The 27,036-nt window shown below is 39.4% G+C and overlaps 1 protein-coding gene across 4 annotated transcripts; it reads right to left on the bottom strand.

The window, feature by feature from the left end:
- Nucleotides 1-307: 307 nt before the first annotated feature.
- Nucleotides 308-25,119, bottom strand: MS4A13 (membrane spanning 4-domains A13). Of its 4 annotated transcripts, none has more exons than XM_024975073.2 (7): nt 24,822-25,118; nt 21,371-21,492; nt 20,078-20,218; nt 16,651-16,707; nt 15,565-15,684; nt 4,601-4,696; nt 308-887 (listed from the first exon to the last, which is right to left on the bottom strand). In XM_024975073.2, the coding sequence occupies exons 2-7, from the start codon at nt 21,425-21,427 to the stop codon at nt 828-830; spliced, it is 531 nt and encodes a 176-aa protein (XP_024830841.1). In that variant the 5' UTR covers nt 21,428-21,492; nt 24,822-25,118; the 3' UTR covers nt 308-827.
- Between the last annotated feature and the right edge of the window lie 1,917 nt (nt 25,120-27,036).

Here is a 27,036-nt window from a genome sequence, read left to right as displayed (position 1 = left end):
GTGTTCTTAGATAACAATTGATGAAACTTCTTGAGAGACAAGGTAGAAGACGGACAAATAAAAACCAGCAGCACTTAAAAGGGAGCTACATACACACACTGGCGTGATCGATACTGCTGAGCAAGGCTTTCTGAAATTCGTTTCCGTATTTGAAGGAAGGATGACTGAAGTCACAACAGATCCTTGGGAAATATTTCTTAGTATGGAAGAGCAGCCTGTTACTTTGAAGAGCAATTGAACAGGTGATCCGAGCAATGAAAAGAATAAGAAGCGAGGGGGAACAAAAGGGAAGAAAGACAGCAGACACTTTTAGGGCAGAAAGGAATTTTAATGAGGAGAGGAGCAGTCAGTGAAGCGGCTGAATTGGATGCCTTTTGATTCATACTTTGTTCAGGTAGCTAGCTAGCTCAGGTAGAAGAACTCAGACTGAAATGTACCCTTTACTCATAGAATCAGAATCTTAAGTTATCTAAAATTTCCGTGAGAGTTATACCTTATCATGGTCCAAGTCTGAGACAATCGCAAATCTTTTAAATGGTCTCTTACAAGAGCTCCATTAGGAAGAGTTGACAGCTATTTATGTAACCTAGAGAATAAATTTTTCCTTGTGATAGTATTATATTTAATTGGGGAAAAAGCTTTCCAATTGGAGCCTACAAAAATATGTGCAAAGAATTTTCTTGAATACTGAAAAGGAAAATTCAACTTGTTTCATATTTTCTTTTGCACAAAATCTGTGGACTTTGTAGCAGCTTTGTTACACAGATATATCATTAGGGCCCACATCAGGTAAGAGCACCAGGAAAATTCTCACATTTCTAAGGTTTCTAAAAAGCATCCTCAACTTCTTCTGTGTCAGCTGTACGAGCATCTTCTTTTTTGCGACACTGAAAAAAAATTAGCATTGAAAATCACATTATGATTCCTAAAATCATACATGTAGTAAATACTTAGTTTTTAAAAATACAAGCAATCGTGATGTTTATAGAACAAAATGTTAAAATGCCATTTGTCCTCTTTTGGTTTCATCTCTATCTCAACCCACTCTCTTAATTGCTACTGAATCACAAATAACTTTTGGTATACTCCCAGACTTTTAAAATAAAATATTCGTGGTCTTCTACAACATCAACAAATGCCAGCACTCCAGAAGTCACCCTGTCGTGACATTCCCAATTATTCCTTTCCTTTCCTCTGAAAGTAATGCCCTTTTCACTTACAGGTAATCCATCCTTTCTTTTCTTTCTAATTTTACCAATAGCTTCCAGCCCTCCTGCTAAACATTATAGTTTAGATTTAGTTTTGCCCAATTTCAAATATTCTGTGAGTAGAATAAAAAAGTATGCATTCTTTTGCATTTACCTTTTAATAGTCAAGATTATTATATGAGGTTGATCTGTGTTGTTAAGTGTAGTTATTCCTCATTTTAATTAACATGTAGAATTTTATTCTCAATATATTCACCACGCACTGAATGCATTTGCACTTCTTGACCATTATGAATAATACTGATATACATGTTTATTTTTTTCCCCTAGACGTTTATCTTGCTACATGTGTACACACACTTCTGTTGAGTACATAGTAAGTTACTGATAGGGTATGCATATCTTAACCTTCAGTAAATAATGCCCCAAAGATTTTCAAAGTTGTTGCAGTAATTTATACTCCAACCAGGAGTGCGAAATTGCATTTATACGGTCATTACCATCACTTAAATCTGTCCTCTGAAATTCAGTCATTCTGTTAGGTAGTTAGTATCTCCTTGTAGTCTTATTTTAATGTTGTAACTGAAGGGGCCGCATTTATGCCTGACTGCTTGCTGTGTGTTTTCTATATGTGTCATGTGTTGTATAGTCCTCCTTTACTTGTTTTTTGAAATAAAATACTTTCTATGTATTATTTTAATTTCGTTGTTAATTTTATTTTACTACAATTTTGGGAATTTTCTTAGTCACTGGTCAGGGGTTACAGTGTGCATTTTACCTTATCACAATCTGCTTCAGATGAATGCTAATTTAATTCCAGTAAAATACAGAAGCTTTGTTCTAATGTGGCTATATTCCTTCCCCTTCCTTTGCGCTATTATTGCCACACGTATTACATCTACACATATGACATGGAGAAGGAAATGACAAGCCGCTTCAGTATTCTTGCCTGGAGAATGCCATGGGTAGACAAGCCTGGAGGGCTACAGTCCCTGGGCCGCAAAGTGTCAGACGTGAGCGCATGTTGTGTAACCAATGATACAGTGTTAGAATCCTTGCTTTTATAATCTTATCTCTTTTAAAATTTCATATAAAGAAAGAAAATATATTTACAGACCAACAGTTGGCAAACTACAGCACATGAACCAAATCTGACCCATTATCTGTTTTATAAAGTTTGATCGAAACAGAGCCATATCTGTTCCTTTAAACACTGTCCATGGCTGCTTTCATGTTATTAAGTAAAACTGAGTAGCTGGGACAAATGGAATTAATGTTGATAATAAACGTTAACTTAAAATAAGGACATTATCTTGGATTAATTGGGTGAGCTCAATGTGATTTATGCAATTGTCTTTTAAGTTAGTTAACAAAGAACAAATGACATATTTAGACTATTTTTAAAATACTTATCTGCATAATCACCTTTACTGATGCTATTTCTTCATGTGTATTTGAGTTCCACCTGGTATTATTTCCTTTCAGTCTAAAGAGCTTCCTGTGATGTTTCTTGTAAGGAAGTTCTGCCAGCCACACATTAACAGTCATTGTTCATCTGCATGTCTTTATTTCACAGTCATTTTTGAAGGATAGTTTTAAAGGATACAGAATTCATGCTTGACTGTTTTTTTCTTCCAGCACTGTAATATGCTTTCCTACCACTTTAAGGCCTCCATTGTTTTTGATGAGTTAGCGGTTAATCTTATTATGGGTTACACTTAAACTGCACATGAAGTCACTTTTTCTTGCTGCTTCCAAGACTTTCTTTTATTAGTTTATTTCTGAATAATCTAAGAGTGCATCTCTTTGTGTTTATTCTGAGACCACTGAGCCTCTTAGATGGATGCATGCTAAGTTGCTTCAGTTGTGTCTGACTCTGTAATCCTAGGACCTAGAGCCCCCCAGGCTTCTCTGTCCATGGGGTTCTCCAGGCAAGAATATTGGAATGGATTGCCATTTCCTTCTCCAGGGGATCTTCCCAACCCAGGGATTGAACCTGTGTCTTAGATGGACAGAATAATGTTTTTCCTCAAATGTGGGGAACTCTGGGCCATTATTTTTCATTTTTTTCCCTCATTCCCTCCTTTCTGGTATTCTTATTATGCATATGTGAGTGCAGTAGATGGGGTCCCCCACAAATCTCTAAGGCTGTTTATTTTTCTTTTTCAGTTCTTCAGACTGGATGATCTATACTGTTCTATCGTGTTTGCAGATTTTGTTTTCTGTTGACTCAGATTTGCCCTTGGGTTTTTCATTTCAGAAAGGATGTCAGTCCTGAATATTCATTGGAAGGACTGATGCTGAAGCCGAAACTTCAATACTTTGGCCACCTGATGCAAAGAACTGACTCATTTGAAAAGATCCTGATGCTGGGAAAGATTGAAGGTGGGAAGAGAAGGGGATGGCAGAGGATGAGATGGTTGAATAGCATCACTGACTCAATGGACATGAGTTTGAGTAAACTCTGGAAGCTGATGATGGATAGGCAGGCCTGGCATGCTGCAGTCCATGGGGTCTCAAAGAGTCGGACACGACTGAGCAACTGAACTGAAGTGTGCATCTTCAGGTCTGGCTGGTTGTCAATTTCTTGCCCCAATAGTGTTGTAATCTTAGTTAGGCCAGGCATTAGATTGGCTTTTCCAGACTGTTTGCAACTGAGATCACCATTGTTTTAATAATACCCTTAGTCATAAAAATTCCTTTGCTCTACTCCAAATAAAACCAGGCCAATGCAGCAGTGGTCCTCACAGTCTGACTCACCCAGATAAATTTCTGCAAAATGGAACCTGGAGTTGAGGGGACAAGTTGGAAGGAATTAGAGCAGCCCCAAGTTAAACTGTCACAGACATCCGCTGCTCTTACCCAAGGTTTAGTAAGTTTTAAAAAATAAATGCTTCTCAATTTGTTGTGTTGTTGTTTAGTCGCTAAGTTGTGTCTGACTTTTTGTGACCCCATGGACTGCAGCATGCCAGACTTCCCTGTCCTCGACCACCATTGCTCAAACTCATGTCCACTGAGTTAGTGATGCCCTCCAACCAGCTCCTCCTCTGTTACCCTCTTCTCTTCCTGCCCTCGATCTTTCCTAGCATCAGGAATAATGTCACCTTTTTGCATCAGGTGGCTAGACTACTGGAGCTTCAGATTCAGCATCAGTCCTTCCAATGAGTATTCAGAACTGATTTCCTTTAGGACTGACTGGTTTGATCTTGTTTTATTTTTATTTTAATATTGTTTCATGTATTATTTTTCTAATTTTATAAACAGAAAAAAATAGAAAGTGAAATTATATTTTTATTAGTACCAAACATATCAGAACACTTTATCTCCTCATAAAGTGTACTTACTAGAAATTACATCTCTAGTTTTGCCACTGAGTTAGATAAAACACTTACCAAACCAACACAGCCGAAGATTGAGTATGTGAGTGCCATCGACACTTCCAATGGGTAGAAGCTCAGTAAAACACGTGAAATTTGTCTCCCAAGTTTCTGAAATCAGAAAATAGACATTTTGCATTATTATCTTTTTAAAAACTTAGAAAAATTTTGATTGAAGTGTAGTTAATTCACAATGTTGTGGTAGTTTCAGGTGTACAGCAGTGACTCAATTATACACACATATGTACGTATATATGTACACACATATGTATGTATATATGTACACACATATGTATATACGTATATATGTACATGTGTGTGCTCAGAGGTGTCCGACTCTATGCAGCTCCATGGACTGTAGCCTGCCAAGCTCCTCTGTCCATGGAATTTTCCAGGCAAGTATACTGGAGCCAGTTGCCATTTCCTACTCTAGGGGCTCTTCCTGACCTGGGGGTTGAACCTATGTCTTGCATCTCCTGCACTGGCAGGCAGATTCTTTACCACCAGCACCATCTGGGAAGTGGTGTACATATATACATATTATTTTTCAGATTCTTTTCCCGTATAGATTATTACAAACATTGAGTACAGGTACCCATTCTACACAGTAGGTCCCTGTTGCCTACTTCATATGTAGTAGTGAATATACGTCAGTCCCGAACTCCTGATTCACCCTGCACTCCTCCTGCCTTTGGTACTCTGGCACTCTAAGTCTGTTTTTAATGTCTGTAAGTCTATTTTTGTTTTACTCTTCACTTTTTAAATGTACTGTCTCACTGATTGATTTGCAGATATTCAAAAATCCTTGCGTCCCTGGGACAAATTCCACTTGATCGTGTGTATGATCTGCTTAATGTATTGTTGGATTTGCTTTGCTAGTTGTTAGTCTGTTGGGGATTTTTGCATCTATTTTCATCAGTCATACTGGCCTGTAATTTTCTTTTCTGTGGTATCTTTGTCTGGTTTTGGTATCAGGGTGATGATGGTCTCATAGAATGAGTTTGAAAGTGTTCCTTCCCCTGAAATTTGTGTAATAGTTTCAGAGGACTAGGTGTTAACTCTTCTCTAAATGTTAGAATTCACCTGTGAAGTCGTCCGGTCTTCGACTTGTTTATTGGAAGTTTTAAAATCACAGCATCAATTTCAGTTCTTTTAACTGGTCTGTTCATATTTTCTATTTTTCTTTCAGTCTTGGGGGGTTATGCCTTGCTAAGAATTTGTCCATTTCTTCTTGGTTGTCCATTTTATTGGCATATAGTTGCTTGTAGTAGTCTCTTATGGGCCTCTGTATGTCTGTGGTATCAGTTGTAACTTCTCTTTTTTGCTAATTTTGTTGATTTGGGCCCTCTCCCTTTTTTTCTTGTTGTGTCTGGCTAAAGTTTTATCAATTATTTTGCTTATTTTTCAAAGAACTAGCTTTGCATTTCATGGGTCTTTTCTATTGCTTTCTTAGTCTCTACTTCATTTATTTCTGCTCTGATGTTTATGATTTCCTCCCTTCTACTACCTTGGGTTTTTATTTGTTCTTTCTCTAGTTGCTTTAGGCATAAGGTTAGTTGTTTGAGATTTTTCTCATTTCCTGAGGCAATTTTGTATCACTATGAGCTTCCCTCTTTAACTACTTTTGCTTTGTTCCATAGGTTTTTTGGATTATCATGATTTTGTTTTCATTTGTCTCTTAGGTATTTTTATTTCTTCAGTGATCTATTGGCTGTTCAACAGAATGTTGTTTAGCTGCCACGTCTGTGTTTTTCGCAGTTTTTTTCTTGCTGTTGTTCAATCTCTAAGTCGTGTCTGACTCTCTGTGACCCCGGGGACTGCAGCATGCCACGCCCCCTATGCCATGCTTACTAGCTCCCAGTTTGCTCAAATTTACGTTCACTGAGTCCTATGATGCCATCTAACCATCTCATCCTCTGACATCCCCTTTTCCTTGTGCCTTCTATCTTTCCCAGCCACAAGGTCCCTTCCCAAAGAGCTGGCTCTTTGCATCAGGTGGCCAAAGTATTGGATCTTCACCTTTAGCATCAGTCCTTCCAATGAATATTCAGGGATGATTTCTTTTAGGATTGACTGGTTGGATTGCCGTGCAGTCCAACGGACTCTCAAGTTCTTTATGGTCCAACTCTCACATCTGTACCTGACTACTGGAAAACCCAGAGCTTTAACTATACAGATCTTTGTCAGCAAAGTGATGTCTCTGCTTTTTAATATACTGCCTAGGTTTGTGATAGTTTTCCTTCCCAAGAGCAAGTGTCTTTTAATTTCATAGCTGCATTCACCATCTGCAGTGATTTTGGAGACCAAGAAAATCAAGTCTGTCACTGCTTCCACTTTTCCCCCTTCTATTTGCCATGAAATGATGGGGGCTGGATGCCACGATCTTAGTTTTTTGAATGTTGAGTTTTGAGCCAGCTTTTTCACTCTCCTCTTTCACCCTCATCAGGAGGCTCTTTAGTTTCTCTCCACTTGCTGCCGTTAGAGTGGTAACATCTGCGTATCAGTCTCCTTACTTCTGGTGTCTGCCCTTTGGTGGGTTAAGCTGGTTTACAGGCTCATGCAGCCTTCCTGGCAGGATGCATTGGTATCTACCCACTGGTTGGTGGAGCTAAGTTTTGGCTCTCTGTGTAGGACTGTGTCAAAGGGCTATGGGCTCAGAATGTCTTTAGGAAGCCTGGGGTTGTGTGTCAGCCTACTTAGCTGTTTGGCTGGAGGTGTGCCAACACTGGAGCCTACAGGCTGTTCAGCAGGGCCAGGTCTTGGTGCTAAAGACCCAAGCACGATGTCTGCCTCAAGGAGAGTGCATACAGATGAATACTCTGAGATGTCTGCCACCCACTCTTATGACCTCAGAGGGAACAGCTACTCCTTGCTTCCCTAGGAGACCTTCTAAGACCAGCAGGTAGGTCTGCCCCAGGTTTCTATGAAGTCATTGCTTTTCTTCCGGGTCCTGGTGCTTGCAAGGCCTTGCATGTTCCCCCCAAGGGTGGAGTATGTTTTCCCCAGTCCTGTGAAGCTCCTGAAAGCACCCCTGCTGGGCTTGAAAGCCAAATACTCTGAGGGCTCCTCCTCCTGATGCAACCCCTGGCTGGTTAGCCTGATGTGAGGCTTAGAGCTCTGACTCCTATGAAGAACTTGTGATATTTTCTCCAGTCTGTGGGCTGCTCACCTTGGAGGTGTGAGATCTGATTACATTGTGAGTATGCCCCTCCTACTGTCTAGTTGAGGTTTTTTCTGTATGTCTTTGGATGCAGAGTATACTGAGCGACTTCACTTTCACTTTTCACTTTCACGCACTGGAGAAGGAAATGGCAGCCCACTCCAGTGTTCTTGCCTGGAGAATCCCAGGGACGCGGAGCCTGGCGGGCTGCCGTCTGTGGGGCTGCATGGAGTCGGACACGACTGAAGCGACTCAGCAGCAGCCTGTTTTTTGCCCATAGTCGTTCAGCTGTGATTTTGTGATCTTGGTGTGCTTTTGAGAGGAGGTGAGCTCAAGTTGCTTCTCTTCTGCCATCTTGTCTCCTTCAAGTTTAAAGTTTTAAGACACCTGAAAGATCTTGAAAACTATGTTTAAATGTGTAGGGATGGCAGAGATCTGCAGTGAGATCCAGTCTTGAGCCAGATCACAGCACCAGAAAAGTGCTCAGTCCTTATGTAGTTCTCTTAGCTAAGAATCTGGGCAAACCTAAAGAAGCAGACAGGAAGCACAAGAAGATTGGTGCTTTGCTCAAGTCACAGAAAAGCCTAGTGGATGCAGTGACGTTACTAGTATTATTATCTTTAGTAAGTGCAGAGATGTTCTTAGAAAGAGCTCCTAATATGACAGTCAAGGAAAAGGAGGGAAACAAGAATAAATAAGCTTCCTTCACTATTTGATTCCCCAGGCATTCCTACTCCTGTAGCCTCCACTTCACTTTCCTAGCTTTCACCCCCCGCCCCCCAGTTAGTTATCTACAGCTTTAAGTCTTGATCTTCGTCACTCAGCAGTCTCGTCTCAATTCTTGCAACTCTTCACTCTCATTCTGTTCACTACAGTCTCTGGTATAGCTCACTATCCAAACTCATCAGTCAACAAGATTTGGCTCATGTCTGCAATGATAAAAAGACTACCGAGAGATTTTATTGACCATCAAGCAATTCTCATCATTAAAACAGCTATTATTACAAACACTAAATTTACATGTGTAAAAATCTCACATAGAAATTGCTAGAGTATCCAACAGAAGAATCAGTTCAGTTCAGCTATTCAGTCGTGTCTGACTCTGCGACCCCATGGACTGCAGCATGCCAGGCCTCCCTGTCCATCAACAATTCCCAGACCTTGCTCAAACTCATGTCCATCGAGTCAGTGATGCCATCCAACCATCTCATCCTCTGTCATCCCCTTCTCCTCCTGCCTTCAGTCTTTCCCATAGATAGAAGAATGAGTAAATTCAAAAAAAAAACCACTTCACTTAGAAGTATAAGGTGATTGTGATTTCTGAGATAAATACAGCAGATCCCTTTTGTTGCTACTGGAAAGATACTTTCAACTACATATGAGGATGAATGATTTCGTACTAAGCCTGAAAATAAACGTAGTGCTTGTGCTGGCTGAATGAAATACTGATCTAGATAAAATAACATCACAATTCTCTCTCCTTCAATTCCTTCACCTTTCCCCTTCTCTTTTTCTGGGTTTATTTAATACCTTTTATATGCAAGAAGTTATTGGTTGGTAGCCATTAGATGGTAAGAATGAAATGACAAAGTTCCTGATTTCTCAGCTTATATTCCAGCAGAAAATACAGAAGGATAATATAAGGTTATATATGATAAGGTTAAAGATGTCAAATGGATTAAAAATTTGATCAGTAATTACAGGGGATAGGAGACTCATCTTAAAGTCATCCACATCTAGGAAGGCTTCATAGAGAGGTAGGACATTTGAAATAAGGACTAAGAAAACTGAAGGAGGAAAGCAATAGTCCAGGCAGCTTTACTTGTTTCTCTGTAACCTATTTTGTTTAACATAAATTGGGACAAAAATAATTAAGAAATGGAGACATTAAAAAATAAACCCAAACTATATATCATATGGCCTACAGTTTGATAATGTGAGCAAAAAACTGAATGCAAGAATGAACATAACATTTTTCGAGAAAATTATAAAACAAGTTTAACAGAAGTAAAGTGTTCATTCAAGATGATATTAACAGGAAAATAAAGAAAAGGCTGTAGTGGGTTTGAAATAGCAAAGTAAAGAATTCTCATTTAATTTTATTGACAAACATAGTCATAGCATTTTAGCTGGAAAGTACTTGTGACCTTTTAGCTGGCAAGACTGTAGAAAGTAATTTTGCCCTCACTCCTTAATTTCAGACAAAGTCTTCTCCTAAAAGTGGAAAGTTGTGTATCTGAGAAAAACAATAGGAAGCATGACTTGAGTTCTCAGCATATAATTTAAGCCTCTAAATTCAGCTTAAGTCAGTAAGTGCCCCTTTTCTGGAAGTCAATTTGGGTTGTATTTCTTGTCTCAACCAAGTGATCCTTAATTAGTAAAAATTTAACTAAATGATACACAGTAGTTGGTAACTGGGAAGACAGTGTAAAGCTAAGGGTGAGGTTTAGTTCAAGGTTTTGAGACTAGGATATCGAAATAAGGGAGTCTTGCAATACAGTATTTTTTCAGAGGCAAATATTTTCTATTTTATGTATGCAGAGTTTGAGATGATGGCAACAGAAACAAATTCAAGTAGAAAAGTCATTAGAATGTTAGAACAACAGGCGTGGTGTCTGGGGGAGACAGAGCACTTAACTAACAGATATGTGATAGCATTTTCTCCACTTATACATCTAGGAACAGGGAAGTTAAACTTGTTCAAGGGGTTACATACAGTAAGCATGAAAGGTAGTGTCTAAATAAAGGCAGTTTATTGGTTTTGGATTTATTGTATGAGAAGTATTTTTCAGAGACATGAACTTTTGGGGACAGCTGAACCTACATGAGAACACTGATGACTTGTTGAGTTTGTGAATTTAGTCAAGCCACTGATTTATGTTAGAAAAGCTGGCATTTAGAAAATCTTGTGAAATATTGGCTGCCTTAGAAACTGTTCAGTTCAGTGGCTCAGTCGTGTCCGACTCACTGAAACTCCATGAACCACAGCACGCCAGGCCTCCCTGTCCATCACTGACTTCCGGAGTCTACCCAAACCCATGTCCATTGAGTTGGTGACGCCATCCAACCATCTCATGCTCTGTCATCCCCTTCTCCTCTGGCCCTTAATCTTTCCCAGCATCAGGGTCTTTTCAAATGAGTCAGCTCTTTGCATCAGGTGGCCAAAGTACTGGAGTTTCAGCTTCAGCATCAGTTCTTCCAATGAACACCCAGGACTGATTTCCTTTAGGATGGACTGGTTGGATCTCCTTGCAGTCCAAGGGACTCTCAAGAGTCTTCTCCCACACCACAGTTCAAAAGCATCAATTCTTTGGCACTCAGCTTTCTTCACAGTCCAACTCTCACATCCATTTATGACCACTGGAAAAACCATAGCCTTGACTAGATGGACCTTTGTTGGCAAAGTAATCTCTGCTTTTTAATATGCTGTCTAGGTTGGTCATAACTTTCCTTCCAAGGAGTAAGCGTCTTCTAATTTCATGGCTGCAGTCACCATCTGCAGTGATTTTGGAGCCCCCCAAAATAAAGTCAGCCACTGTTTCCCCATCTATTTGCCATGAAGTGATGGGACTGGATGCCATGATCTTTGTTTTCTGAATGTTGAGCTTTAAGCCAACTTTTTCACTCTCCTCTTTAACTTTCATCAAGAGGCTCTTTAGTTCTTCTTCACTTTCTGCATAAGGCTGGTGTCATCTGCATATTTGAGGTTACTGATATTTCTCCCCACAATCCTGATTCCAGCTTGTGCTTCCTCCAGCCCAGCATTTCCCATGATGTACTCTGCATATAAGTTAAATAAGCAGGGTGACAGTGTACAGCCTTGACATACTCTTTTTCCTATTTGAAAACAGTCTGTTGTCCCATGTCCAGTTCTAACTGTTGCTTCCTGACCTGCATACAGATTTCTCAAGAGACAGGTCAGGTGGTCTGGTATTCCCATTTCTTTCAGAATCTTCCACAGTTTATTGTGATCCACACAGTCAAAGGCTTTGGCATAGTCAATAAAGCAGAAACAGATGTTTTTTTCTGGAACTGTCTTGCTTTTTCAATGATCCAGTGGATGTTGGCAATTTGATCTCTGGTTCCTCTGCCTTTTCTAAACCAGCTTGAACATCTGGAAGTTCACGGTTCACATATTGCTGAGGCCTGGCTTGGAGAATTTTAAGCATCACTTTACTAGCATGTGAAATGAGTGCAATTGTGCAGTAGTTTGAGCATTCTTTGGCATTGCTTTCTTTGGGATTGGAATGAAGACTGACCTTTTCCAGTCCTGTGGCCACTGCTGAGTTTTCCAAATTTTCTGGCATATTGAGTGCAGCACATTCAGGGCATCATCTTTTAGGATTTGAAATAGCTCAACTGGAATTCCATCACCTCCACTAGCTTTGTTCATAGTGATGCTTCCTAAGGCCCACTTGACTTCACAGTCCAGGATGTCTGGCTCTAGGTGAGTGTGAGTGATCACACCATCGTGATTATCTGGGTTGTGAAGATCTTTTTTGTATAGTTCTGTGTATTCTTGCCACCTCTTCTTAATCTCTTATGCTTCTGTTAGGTCCATACTATTTCTGTCCTTTATTGAGACCATCTTTGCATGAAATTTTCCCTTGGTATCTCTAATTTTCTTGAAGCGATCTCTAGTCTTTCCCATTGTATTGTTTTCCTCTATTTCTTTGCATTGATCACTGAGGAAGGCTTTCTTATCTCTCCTTGCTATTCTTTGGAAGTCTGCATTCAGATGTTTATATCTTTCCTTTTCTCCTTTGCTTTTCGCTTTCCTTCTTTTCACAGCTATTTGTAAGGCCTCCTCAGACAGCCATTTTGCTTTTTCACATTGCTTTTTCTGGGGGATGGTCTTGATTCCTGTCTCCTGTACAATGTCACGAACCTCCATCCATAGTTCAACAGGTACTCTGTCTATCAGATCTAGTCCCTTAAATCTATTTCTCACTTCCACTGTATAGTCATAAGGGATTTGATTTAGGTCATACCTGAATGGTCTAGTGGTTTTCCCTACTTTCTTCAATTTAAGTCTGAATTTGGCAATGAGTTCATGGTCTGAGCCACAGTCAGCTCCTGGTCTTGTTTTTGCTGACTGTATAGAGCTTCTCCATCTTTGGCTGCAAAGAATATAATCAATCTGATTTCGGTGTTGACCATCTGGTGATGTCCATGTGTAGAGTCTTCTCTTGTGTTGTTGGAAGAGGGTGTTTGCTATGATTAGTGCGTTCTTTTGGCAAAACTCTATTAGCCTTTGCCCTGCTTCACTCTGTACTCCAAGGCCGAATTTGCCTGTTACTCCAGGTGTTTTCTTGACTTCCTACTTTTGCATTCCAGTCCCCTATAATGAAAAGGACATCTTTTTTGGGTGTTAGTTCTAAAAGGTCTTGTAGGTCTTCAGAAAACCATTCAACTCAGCTTCTTCAGAGTTACTGGTTGGGGCATAGACTTGGATTACCGTGATACTGAATGGTTTTCCTTGGAAATGAACAGAGATCATTCTGTTGTTTTTGAGATTGCATCCAAGTACTGCATTTCGGACTCTTTCATTGACTATGATGGCTACTCCATTTCTTCTAAGGGATTCCTGCCCACAGTAGTAGATATAATGGTCATTGGAGTTAAGTTCACCCATTCCAGTCCATCTTAGTTTGCTGATTCCTAGAATGTCGATGTTCACTCTTGCCATCTCCTGTTTGACCACTTTCAATTTGCCTTGATTTGTGGACCTGACATTCCAGGTTCCTATGCTTTTTACAGCATCAGAACTTGCTTCTATCACCAGTCCCATCCACAACTGGGTGTTGTGGATCGGCGGCTGTGACGGTGCAGGAGCGGCCAACAGAAGCTACTTCACATCCAAGGTCAGGGGTGGCAGCTGAGAGGAGTTACCCCACCCCAAGGTAAGGAGCAGTGGCTGGGCTTTGCTGGAGCAGCCTTGAAGAGATACCCCACATCCAAGGTAAGAGAAGCCCAAGTAAGACGGCAGGCGCTGAGAGAGGGATCAGAGGGCAGACAGACTGAAACCACAATCACAGACAACTAGCCAATCTGATCACACAGACCACAGCCTTGTCTAACTCAATGAAACTAAGCCATGCCATGTGGGGCCACCCAGGACGGGCGGGTCATGGTGGAGAGTTCTGACAGAATGTGGTCCACTGGAGAAGGGAATGGCAAACCACTTCAGTATTCTTGCCTTGAGAACCCCATGAACAGTATGAAAAGGCAAAAAAAGATAGAAAATGTAGGTATATAATTCTATAATGCCTCTAGGAAAAGATACTGTGTTTAAGTTCATTTTGTGTTATTACAGCAAATAAAATTGAAATTTTTATGTTTGGGAGATTGTGAAACTGATCATTAGTATTGAGTTCATGTCAGATAAATTCAATATACAACAGTTTGTAATACTGTTTGCAAAAGGTAGTGAGTGAGTTAGTCAGTGAAAGTTGCTTAGTCGTGTCCGACTCTTTTCAACCCAATGGACTATACAGTCCATGGAATTCTCCAGGCCAGAATACTGGAGTGGGTAGCCGTTCCCTTCTCTAGGGAATCTTCCCAACCCAGGGATCGAACCCAGGTCTCCAGTATAGAAGGTGGATTCTCTAAGTCTTGGCAATTATGCCGTATCTTAAACTAAGATTATAAGCTTATGAGTAAGAGGGGTAAGTTGAAATAACCTGTAACAATTCCATACTTACTAATTCTATTCCTCCCCAATCTCTGCCCCTGAAGTTAGAATGGAAGATTTATAGATTTGGATTTCCAGGGCCAATGGAAATTTTCTTATAGTTTACAGGGGAAATCTAATGCATGCTTATTTAAATCAATACATCATTCATGACTGACAATCTATTTGGAGGTATTACTGTGTCTCCTCTCACTATCTTATTGTCTTCTAGACTTTTCTATTCCATGTTTGGATTCTTTCATCTGATTCCTCCATTCTTACTTTATGATATACTGCAGGTACGGAGAGAGGGTATTTAGGGGAGGAGGAAGTTTATCCCTTATCTGTAATGACCCTTCTACTCAGATTATCTTAAATTAAAGTTTCCAAATTGTTATTTGTTTTGTTCCGTTGTTAAGTAACAAAGAGGAGCTCCACTCCAATCTGTTCTCATTTTAAATGGAATATTGCTATAATTATTACTAAAGTCTTTTGCAGCACTAATACTCTGTGCTTCTGAATCTAAAGTCAACACAACTGAAATAAATCTATTATAGTATCAGTAAAGATATTCATATTTATTGGAGAATGTTACTATCTTAGAAATATGGTTATTTCTCTAGTACAAAGTATGTGATTAGACAGTTAATTAAATGGAAACAATGCAGATTCATGCACATTTGGCATTTGAGGGCCTAAAGTAAAATTCATGTGAGATACAAAAAACAGGCTATAAATGAAAATATCTACATTAAACTAGAAATGAGTAGCTTTATACAATTCCAACCATATGCATCAATAGCAGAATTCTTTTGCTGATTTTGGGAAAGGTTTTAAGTCTTGGATTATACTTCTCTTTCTTTAAGAGAATCATCCTAACGTGTGTGTGTGTGTGTGTGTCACTTAAGTCTTACAATTTTTACTGAATTTTCATTGGGTATGTCAGGAATTCAAACATCCTATTAGTATGTACAAAAAATTATGTTAAGAGTAACTTTTTAATTAAAACTTTCAGTCGAGAGCTTACTACTAAATCAAAGAATTTCATGGATATGAATTAAAGCTTTATTTTACCTCCTAAGGTTTTAAAACCTCTGAAAAGAATAATTTTGAAATTAAGATGTTCCAACAGAATTGGTCACTTACCGCTTGTCCATAATTCCTGTATGACACAGACTTAAAAGTAGACAACTCAACTATTGTTAGAATCATTGAAATAATTGCGAGAATCATGCATAAGATGTTCACAAGCATAGCACAGGTAAGCTAAAAAGAAGACATAGAGTAAATTTATTATACTCAGAATAAATTATATTGTTAAATAGTTTGTATTACTGAAAAAAGCAATCTACTTAAAACTTTAATCTCGCTTCTAAATCTTTAGAAGTGTTGGTACGCTTGCCATTAGTGTGAAACCCTTCTCTGGTTTATATGAAACCTGATTAATTTGGAGTAAATATCAAAACATCTTCATACCAATAAGCATAAATCTTCCATTTGGGCTCAAAAATATTATATTTTACAATCTTCTGAGTCATTTGGAAGAAAGCCTTATAATATATTATTTGAACAAAAGGAATTCCACATCAAAAAGAGAAAAAAGATGGAAAATGACTGCTTGGAGAAACAGGCCAAATAGATTCAATTAATTTTAATCCAGGGTTTTAATTCTTTAGGGAAATCCATCAACATCTTTGGATATTAGTTTTTTATCTCTACAATCACAAGAGTAGACTAATTCACCTCTAAGGTATCTTTTAGCTCTGAGATTCTAAGATTATTTTCCTTCCCAATATCTTTCTACCTATAATATAGATGGATCTTTACTTTGAACAGATTTTCTATTTTGTTACAAGGTACAGTTGTGTTTCCAAATTAGAGTTAGGAAAATGAAGTTTTACAACAGTATTATGTCTATTTATAAACTCATTGAGTTCTATTAAATTTTTTGCTAACAGTAAAATTCATATAAGGTTAAAAAAAGGTATAACACCAAACCAAAAAAACAAAAGAGCTCTATACTTAAACTTAGAAACCTTTATATAGTATGACTCTAATACAGCACATCTGTCTACATTAAACTACATGCTCCTAGGTTTTCATTTAACTCCTTCCTTTATTTTACAGACAGGGCAGATTCCTTTATTGTTTAGATGCCCACTATGTTTTCACTAAAACCTACTTAGCTTTGTGACAAGTGGTTTCTAGGGTACACTGAACATTTTAACTTACCTGGCGTTGAGACGGATACCATGTTGCTCTTATTATGGAGATTCCTGAAATGATAAACTGAATATAAAAACATATATTTATAAATACTCATTGATAATGCTCATCACCTTAAAATATATTTTAAACAATTCCCTCTTCTAAGTCAATTATTTTTAGACTAGTCAGAGTAGAATAATATAAAGAAGTTTCAGTAGAAGGGGTTAGGACAGGTTTACATCTATAGTAATGAAGGATCAGTAACAGTAGGATCATTAACAATAGAAACATATAGGGGACAGTGTGCATAATTCAGACAGTGGATGCAGAATATGCCAAGGATGACTTACGCAGTCCTGAATCAGGGACCAAATTTGCTTGTACCTGCACATGCTCTCTAAACTCATTCAATCCTCACTTCTAATGCTGTACTTCTGGCTGACATGCTACTACTGATTCTTACTTCTAATTCTTACTTCTAATGCTATACTTCTGGCTGAAATGCTACTACTGATTATGATTACTGTGTATACATCCAGATGTGGAAAAGCAGTCCATGAACCTATATTCCAACTAGTATTTGTACAAAATATCTCTCTTAACTGAGACTGTAGCCATTATTAAGGTAACAGATGTTATTCCTATTTTTGCCTTTATTTTATAAAAAGAAGTTCCATTATTTCATACCAGGCTACTTTGTCTATTTCCCAGAAGTGTAAAGCTATGCCATATTGTTTGAAAGTGGGCTACACAATCCCTTTGAAATATTCCTTTTGTCTTTTCTGTTTTAATGGCTTTGACAAAGATCTAAGTTAAAGGCTAATTTGTAGGGAAAAAGTATTCATACTACACCCCATATACAGGAAGGCCACACTTGAGGTTTACCAACTACTGGAGGATCTCTTAAGTGTACATACTCAGCACTTCATTCTGTAGCAAAATTGAGATTTCCAAGAAGACAAAGTACAGGTAACAACTAGTTCAGAATACAAAGTGAAAACACCTTGAGAATTTTACACTAGTGCTAACTGGATTACCAAACTATGAGCTTTACAAAAGGCCTTTCAAAGTTTATGACCTAAATGAGAAATTTAGAATTAAACTATACTTAATTGAAATTTTAGATAACTTAATGTAAGTGATAACTATGATATTTTTATAACATGATTAGAAACACTGAAGGACAGCAATCATTTATCTGGATTTTACCCGCAAATGCACTATTTTTCTCCTATTGTTTTCCAAGGCAATGCTTGGACATCTGTAAGCCAACATACAAGAGCAGAGGCTCCTAAAGGCGTCTTGCTCCTTTACAGCCCTAGCAAATGGTGGCGTCTGATCTCCTACTGCCCGCTACCACTGGTTCTAAGCACGGTAAGTGGTTCCCTTGTTCCTTGTTCCTTCCAACCATGCTCTCTCCTCCAGCTTTGAATCAGATGTCATCAGATGCTATCACCCACTGTCCCTTCTGGTTGAAGTCATCTACTGATCCCCTACCTTGGTCACTCTTTGGGCGTGCTTAGTCACTCAGTTGTGTCCAGCTCTTTGCGACCCCATGGACTGCAGTCCACTAGGCTCCTTTGTCCATAGGGATTCTCCAGGAGAATCCAAGAATACTGGAGTGAGTTGCCATGCCCTCCTCCAGGGGATCTTCCCAACCCAGTGATCCAACCCACATCTCTTACATTGGCAGGTGGATTCTTTACCACTAGCGCCACCTGGGAATAGTAACACCTTTCAAATCTCCATGTTAATTATCCCACTTTGTCCACCAACTCATGACCTGCAGTTTTACAATTCTAATAATCCACTGACCCCATGTGGATCTGTAATCTGAGCCCCTTACTTCTTGTTATATTCTCTTCTTTACCAGTTTAAATTCTATGACCAGCTATTAAAAATGCTCACTTTTTTACATTCTCAACTCCTCTGCACCTTTCTTTTCACAGTTGTATGGACAGGCCAGAATCTTGATTAAACACAGTTCTCCTTCTTATTACATGCCTGCACCCATGCACTGAACATGACCTGAGACAGATGTACATAACCATCTTGATGCATCTCACTGTGTAATCATGTTCCAAAAGCTTGAGTCTTTAATGCTTCATCAAAGTCACACTACTTTTCCACAATCCATGCACATTCTCATTTTTCCTAGGTGACCATTTCCTCATTCTTTTCTCTCACATCAAGCAACCAACCCATTCTCCATTCACACTCTCAGAGCATGATCCTACTTCCTAATTCACTGAAACAGTTGAGGCCATCAGAAGAAAAGTTCTACAAGCTCCCAATACCCAATGGCCTGAAAGTTGTCCATTTTCTCTGTTCCTCTACCTTCCTTCCTGTTGCCTGCCTTGAAACTATTTGCATTAAAGGTGGATAATCCTTTGTTGGGGGCTGTCCTTTGCATTATAGGTTGTTCAGCAGCATCCTTGATTTGCCCACTGGATGTATACCCCTTAGCTATGAAAACTAAAAATGTTACCACAAAATGTCCTCTGAGGGGAAACATCACCTCTAGCTGAGAACCGCTACTAGAGGAGAAGTATCCATGCTCCTATTTGTGTATTAAAAGGCATTCATTTCTTGCGTCTAAGTCCATGATTCTAATAATCTCCCCCATCACTTATCTCATGTATCCTCACTTTCTTCTGGTTCAGTGCCTTCAACAAAAGACGTGGAACAACGTACTGAAACAAATAAGCTCACCCTCTCCTGACTCAAGGTTCCCTCAACAGCCGCATCACTCTACACCACATGACACCAAAACCCTTAGACAAACTGTCTGTATTTACTGTCTCTAATTCCTCTCCTTTCATTATTCTTTACACCAGTTCCAGTTAGGCTTTTGCCCCACCTTCCACTGCAATTATTTGTCAAGCTTACCATTGGCCTTCGTATCGCTAAATCCAATGGTCAGTTCTCAGCCCTTCTCTGATTTGACAACATAACAGAGTTAATACATTTGGTCTTTTGCTATTCTTTGTTTACTTGACTTCCAGGATGTCACGCTCTCCAGACTTTCCTCTTACTTTATGGCTATAGGAAACCACAGAAGAGTGCAGGTGAGGACAGATTTTAAAAATGTGTGAATATAGACTCATTGCGTGAGGACCCTAAGGCAAGGACCCAACATGGAAAGTAACCATAAATGGAGACTATGCTTACAATTCTGTAATTGTATGGATATGTGAACATATCCAAGGACAATCCAGCCTACGGTTGTCATTGTGTATTCAGTCCTATATCAATGTCTCTTATAACAGCACTGGTAAGTTAAAGGTGCTCAATAAATATTTGTTTAAAAAAAAGGGATCTGACTTTGAATTATCAATATGGGATTTAGTTACTTAACTCTCCTGAAAACTTCAGAAACTCTTCCTATGTTCTACTAGTGGCATGAACATTATTTACTGAACGATTAAATAAAAAAATGTATTCTACTCACAAAAATTCCCCATAAAGAACATCCTGTTTTGTAAGTTATCGGTTCATATGTCCCAAAGACTCCTTTAATTTGTCCCATATACAAAATCAATAGGAGATACCACATGAAAATACAAAAGATGCCAGTCATAATCTGGACAGCCTATGGGAAGAGAATGCTATTAGTATTGAAACCATGTAATTTATAACAATTCCAATAAGTGTTAACTATAAAAAAAATTCAAAGTTTTTACAAAAGATGGTAGTAAAATAGAAATGCACGTAACCATGAAATTCCTGGATTGGTTAGTCTAAAAAGAGGGCCCTAACCAGGAAGTACTGAGGTTTACCCAAGAGGAATGAGCCATACTTGGAGCATCAGACTGTTCAGTAGGCATTCTGGTGAATTCTCCCATAAGAAAGTTGGCAATCTGACTCTACTGCTGGCTATCCTCTCTATCAAGTAATGACATGTCAGGAGAATACTGAGGGGACTTCTTTTCATTCAAGGCACACTTGATATGGATCTTTTTCACAAGATGCTGAGATGAGGTAGAGTTAACACAGACATACAAAGATACCCAAAGTAGACTAACTTGCCCGAGGTCTTTCTGTTGGATAGGGGACAGGTTAGGGTCGGGGAGAATTATTACTCAACTTCAGTTTGTAAAAAGGCAATTATAATCCCAGGAAATATGTACCAGTAAATTTCTGAATTTATATGTAAACTTAATATTTCAAATACTAAATCACATTTTTAATCACTCTTTAAAAATGTCAGAGGATACATTATATTCACTTTCATTTTCATATAAACTTTAATAAGAAGCTATTTAATGTTTTAAGTTTGGTAGTTTCAGTTCTTTGCAAAGCACGTGATCTATGAAACACATATGCAACTGATTGATATTAAAGAAAGCTAATATTCCTAATATTAATAGGAAGCTATTTAATGTTTTAAGTTGAGTAGTTTCAGCTCTTTTGTTTCTTTGTAAAGCAAGTGATCTATGAAGTACTTAAATGCAACTGATTAATATTAAAGCTGTGTTTTAGAGAAAAATTTTTTCATAGAAAACCCACTTTTGGGGGATAACAATCTTATGCATTTAGATTCAGACTTCAAGGTTTCCTCTGCATCAGATTTGGAAGAACAACATCATTTTCAAAGATTCTTTGGATTTGACTGGGAGAAAACCCTCTGCTAGATCTCAAAATCCTTGAGATTTTGGTCTTCTGTATTACAGGCAGATTCTTTACCATTACTAAATAGAAATAGTGCATGATCTTGAATTTAGTTAAAGTAAGTCTTACTTACCGCTATAACAAGAGAATCTGCTTCAGAGACTTTTGAACAACACGTACATATAGCCATACTACCAGCATCTCCTCTAGATGATTGTGTCTCTAATCTCTGGTGATATCTCTATTAGCAAACTTCTACAAAACAGTACAAAACACAAACACAAGCTTTGCTCAAAAGAAAACACTTAAGGTCACTTCTTTTCTTACTGTTTTGCAATTACTTTCCCACACTCTGAAGCAATCACTTTCTTCTCTCCTTGCTTTTTTAGAAGGAATTTGCATTCACCTGTTTTGAGTTAGGTCTCCAGAACTGAAAAGCTTCCCTTTGACTAAAAAATGTTGATATATACAATATTACACATATTTTCTCTGAGTAGTGAACAGCTTCTCTGGGTTATGAAGTATAAAGAAAACCTAGGGAATAGGACTGGAGAACGCAATGGCCGCCCACTCCAGTACTCTTGCCTGGACAAACCCATGGACGGAGGAGCCTGGTAGGCTACAGTCCATGGGGTCGCTGAGAGTCTGACATGACTGAGCGACTTCACTTTCACTTCTTACTTTCATGCACTGGAGAAGGAAATGGCACCCCACTCCAGTGTTCTTGCCTGGAGAATCCCAGGGACGGGGGAGCCTGGTGGGCTGCGGTCTATGGGGTCACACAGAGTTGGACACGACTGAAGCAACTTAGCAGCAGCAACAGCAGGAAATAGGACCAGTACCAGAGGATCTTAGTAAAGCTTTTAATAGCTCATTTGCAATTCATAATCAATTCAATGTAACTCATAATGCCATGTTTGCATTTTTAAAACCAAATTCTTGGACTTAAATTCATCATGGGCTTGTGACTTTTTTTTCCTTGACATGTATTTGCTACCTAGTTCTTATTTCTATAAGATGGATTTTTCTTCCATCAGACAACTTATTAAAGTTGTTTCCACAATCCTAAATGCTCTGTTATTCCTGCAGCTTCCCCTTGTGCTTAAATCACTTTCTTACTTATATGAACATTAAAAACCTAGCTAAATGCATCTCCTTCTGAGATTTCACCCACTTGAGGATCTGGAATAACACTGCTTAATATCTTCTAACATGGCATACTTATGTCAAAAACATGAGTTATGTCACTTAGCCACTCAGGTGATCACCTAACAGATGATCTCAAAACTTTCCTTGGACCTTCCAGAAATGAGAGAAGAGTTTGACTAAATGATCTGTCATTCCCTGCACCCTTAAAATCTCATGAATTGATTATTTTAATGAAACTCCGGTTTCTAAATTTGATTTCCTGAATGTCTCTTAATTCTATAAAGTACAAAAACAGAAAAAGCCAGGTAAGAATACAAGAACTGTGAGAGCAAATAGAGAAAATAGTATTTTAATAGCTGAATTATAGCCACTAAGCTTTATATATTAAAACATCACTTTTGAGAAATGTTAAAGAGTATAAGCCTATAGGCAATGAAGATCAATTACTCTATCATGCTTAAATTAAAGACAGAATTATAGAATTCATGTATAGAGTAATGAAGAAAAGTCATATCTAGACTGCTATTATTTGCCATGTTTTAGATAAAAGAAAGATAATAAAAATAGTAAGCCTTTTTCTATGTATAGAAAAAAGTCTTTTCACAGTTTATAGTGGAAGCACCATGAGTGACTTGGGAAGTAGAACATTTAGCATCATTATAACTGCCATCGGGCCCCTACCAAAACCACTCCAAATGAAGTATTCATTAAAATACCAAGAAAAAAATTATATGTGTTAAAAATCCTCAGCTTAACTGACTGAAGGAAGAGAGTAAGAAATGCTGCAATGTACTCCTGTAATACATGATGGTTAGAAATTAAAGACAAAATTCTACATGTGGTTAAAAACTAAAAGTAGAATATAAAAAGAAAATTAATGATTTATTTATCTTCTGGTGATCCATCACTAAGCCAAAAAGCAGCTACAGGAAAGCCCCTAGCCATTATCCTCAACCCCGTCCTCACCCCTTAAATTTGTGCTACACAGAACTTCGGGAACAATCACAGAGAGCTCATGTGGAGAAACCATTTCTCCATCTCCAGTGCCTTTAGCAGGGCCGCAACTCCTAATGGTCTTCAGAATAAAGTTCAAATTCTTTGGCAGGGCTCATAAAGGCCTGCATGAATTGCTCTCTGCTCACCTTCTCAGCCTCATCATGGCCACTCCCCTTAGTCTGAGCCCTAACAGTGGTGGCAGCAGTATTCTCTGGGAAGCCTCTGCTTCATGAATCTGTTAAGATATCCCCCTCCTTGATTCCCTAACATTCTGTGCATACTTCCTATCACCATGTAGTCTTAACTTCTGATTTTCAGGACTGGTTCCCAAGGTCAGTGTGAGCTCCCAGAAGTCCAGGAATTAATTTCTGTCTGTCCAGGGCCAGTCCTGCACTGTGATCAAGAGACTCGGACTTTATTAAATAAGCTACAATGAGATATTAATCACCTCCTTCCAGTCAGAATGACTATCATCAAAAAATCTACAAATAACAAATGTTGGAGAGGGTGTGGAGAAACCCAGTTCCAGAGGGAGCCCTGTTACACTGTTGGTGGAAATGTAAACTGGTACAGCCACTATGGAGAACAGTCTGAACTTCCCTTAAAAAACTAAAAACAAGATATCATATGATCCAGCAATCCCATTCCTTGGCATATATCTGGAGAAAAAACTAATTCATAAGGATGTTCATAGCAGCACTATATACAGTAGCCAAGACATGGAAACAATCTAAGTGTTCATCAACAAAGATATGGATAAAGAAGATGTTATACACACGTATACATACATAAATATGTATATATATACATATGCAAGGGAATATTCAGTTCAGTCACTCAGTCGTGTCCAACTCTTTGTGACCCCATGAATTGCAGCACACCAGGACTCAGCCATAAAAAATAATAATAAAATACATCTTCAGCAACATGGAAGCCCTAGAGATTATTGGTCTAAGTTAAGCAAGTCAGATATTGAAAGACATATATATCCCTTCTCAGGAGAATCTTAAAAAAATAGTACAAATCAACTTATTTACAAAACAAACTCACAGACATGGGGGAAGGGGGAAACTCATGGTTACCAGAGGGGGAAAGGAGCAAGAAGGTTAAGTGAGGAGTGCAGAATTACAGACAGATGACACTATACACAAAATAGATAAACGAAGATTCACTTTTCAGCAAAGGGATGGAAGTGCAGTATCTTGTTCACGTGAAACTCAACACAATATTATAAACCAACTACAGTTAAAAGGAAAAAAAGAGACTGGTTCTGCGGGTGGCAGAGCGGGGGTGAGTCCCAGCCTCTGCAGGCAACGGGAAGGAGACAAGAATAGGGGGTGGGCATGGCGAGGCACTGAATTCTGTCTCCGTCCTTCCTTAGGGCTTTTAACACTTAACAAAGCTCAAAGGCAAAGCGACATCATTACCCCTCATTTTACTTGCTCACGGTCCTTTCGCCCTCCCTGGCCCAGGCCCTGGCTAAGGCGGGGGTCTCGGCGCCGGCAGGTCACCCTGCTCCGGAGCGGTTGTCCAGACTGGGTCCTCCCGCCAGTGTCCTGGCCCGGCTCTGGGGGCGGGTCTCTGCTAGCTGCGCCCTCAGGGCCAGGTCCCCAGACCCTGCCAAGCCGGCATTCTGGAAAGATCAAGGGGCCCGGGATCCAGCCGGCCCTCAGGCTTCTCAGGCAGCGCAGGCTCCAACGGCAGCCTCGTTGATCACGCGATCCTGGACCCTCCTGCGCCTGCGCGAGAGCGGGGCGCGGGAGAGAGGGACAGCGCATGCGCAGCCTCCTGGCGCCTGGCCGGCCATGTGCTGTCTTGGGAACTGCCTCTCTGTGTCTCTAGTGAGGGCTTCTCCTCCGGTGAGGGCTTCTCCACACCTCCGTTTGTTATCTTCTCCCTCCTGGGGTGTTTTTCATATGTACATCCACTGCAAAGCAACTAGAATCTCTGAGGAAAAGCCCGTCTTTCACCTGCTGTCGTCTCAAAGAATAATTTTGGCCACAAACATACTGAAAAAGGTGAGTAGCTGAGTCATTGACTCATGAGAAACGTAAGTAGCTAAAGAAGGAAATTAAATTGAGAGAATATTTAGCGAGACACTGGAATGACTTTTTGATTGACCGGCTGAGGTGAGTTTAGCTTTCAGGTTATTCCTGGCATCAGCTCTCTATTACGTGTGGGCTAAAGCAGTGTTTTAGTTAAAACAGTGTTTATGAAGAGACACATAAAGAAGTTGGAGAAGGCAATGGCGACCCACTCCAGTATTCTTGTCTGGGGAATCCCATGGACAGAGGAGCCTGGCAGACTACAGTCCATGGGGTCGCAAGAGTTGGACATGACTGAGCGACTAACCACCACCACGTAAAGAAGTAGGGGGTACCAGCTCGAAAATAGAGAAGTTCTGGAAAGGTGGATGAGGAAGTGGAAAGAAAAAGAGCAGTCATCTTGAATTAACTGACAAGTACAAATAACCTTGTTAAGCAACCATTAGGACTTACAGAGGCATTAAAATACCTGGAGAGCAGATGGCCTGCAACTCCTGAATGTTATGACTGTGATATAATCCAGGAAAGTTTATCTTGGCATTTTGGAAGTTAAAATTCAGGTTTGGGGTATAAATATTTACTGAAAGATACAGCCAGTGAGCAAAACATTCAGAAAGAGAAACTGACTTTTCTTTTACACAGAAATTGCCTAAGTGCCACTAGTACTCTTTGCCAAACCTCAAAAGGTATGTCTTAAAGGTGCTAAGATCTTTTATGATTATTGTAAAGCCTGAAAATGGATTATAAACTCAGTAACTTTGCCTTTAGCCCCATGGCCAGCTTTCTTACATTGTGACTCTAAAGTCTCCTCATTCAAAAGAAAAACATATTGCAGGCTTTCCCAAAACTTTTACATTTTCCTTTGGTCGATACGTCATTTAGGGTATTTTCAGTTCAGTTCAGTCGCCTAGTCATGTCCGACTCTTTTCGACCCCACGTCAGGCCTCCTTGTCCATCACCAACTCCCGGAGTCCACCCACACCCATGTCCATTGAGTCGATGATGCCATCCAACAATCTCATGCTCTGTCGTCCCCTTCTCCTCCTGCCCTCAATCTTTCCCAGCATCAGAGTCTTTTCAAATGAGTCAGCTCTTTGCATCAGGTGGCCAAAGTATTGGAGTTTCAGCTTCAACATCAGTCCTTTCAATGAACAGCCAGGACTGATGTCCTTTAGGATGGACTGGTTGGATCTCCTTGCAGTCCAAGGGACTCTCAAGAGTCTTCTCCAACACCACAGTTCAGAAGCATCAATTTTTCGGTGCTCAGCTTTCTTTATAGTCCAACTCTCACATCCATACATGACCACTGGAAAAACCATGGCCTTGACTAGATGGACCTTTGTTGACAAAGTAGCGTCTCTGCTTTTTAATATGCTGTCTAGGTAGGTCATAACTTTCCTTCCAAGGAGTAAGCGTCTTTTAATTTCATGGCTGCAATCACCATCTGCAGTGATTTTGGAGCTCAGAAAAATAAAGTCAGCCACTGTTTCCACTGTTTCCCCATCTATTTGCCATGAAGTGATGGGACCAGATGCCATGATCTTCGTTTTCTGAATGTTGAGCTTTTTAAGCCAACTTTTTCCTCTTTCACTTTCATCAAGAGGCTCTT

The sequence above is a fragment of the Bos taurus genome, chromosome 15, assembly GCF_002263795.3.
Source record: "Bos taurus isolate L1 Dominette 01449 registration number 42190680 breed Hereford chromosome 15, ARS-UCD2.0, whole genome shotgun sequence".
Classification (NCBI taxonomy): Eukaryota; Metazoa; Chordata; class Mammalia; order Artiodactyla; family Bovidae; genus Bos; species Bos taurus.
Note: the sequence above shows the minus strand (reverse complement) of the source record. Positions and strands in the feature narration are given on the sequence as shown.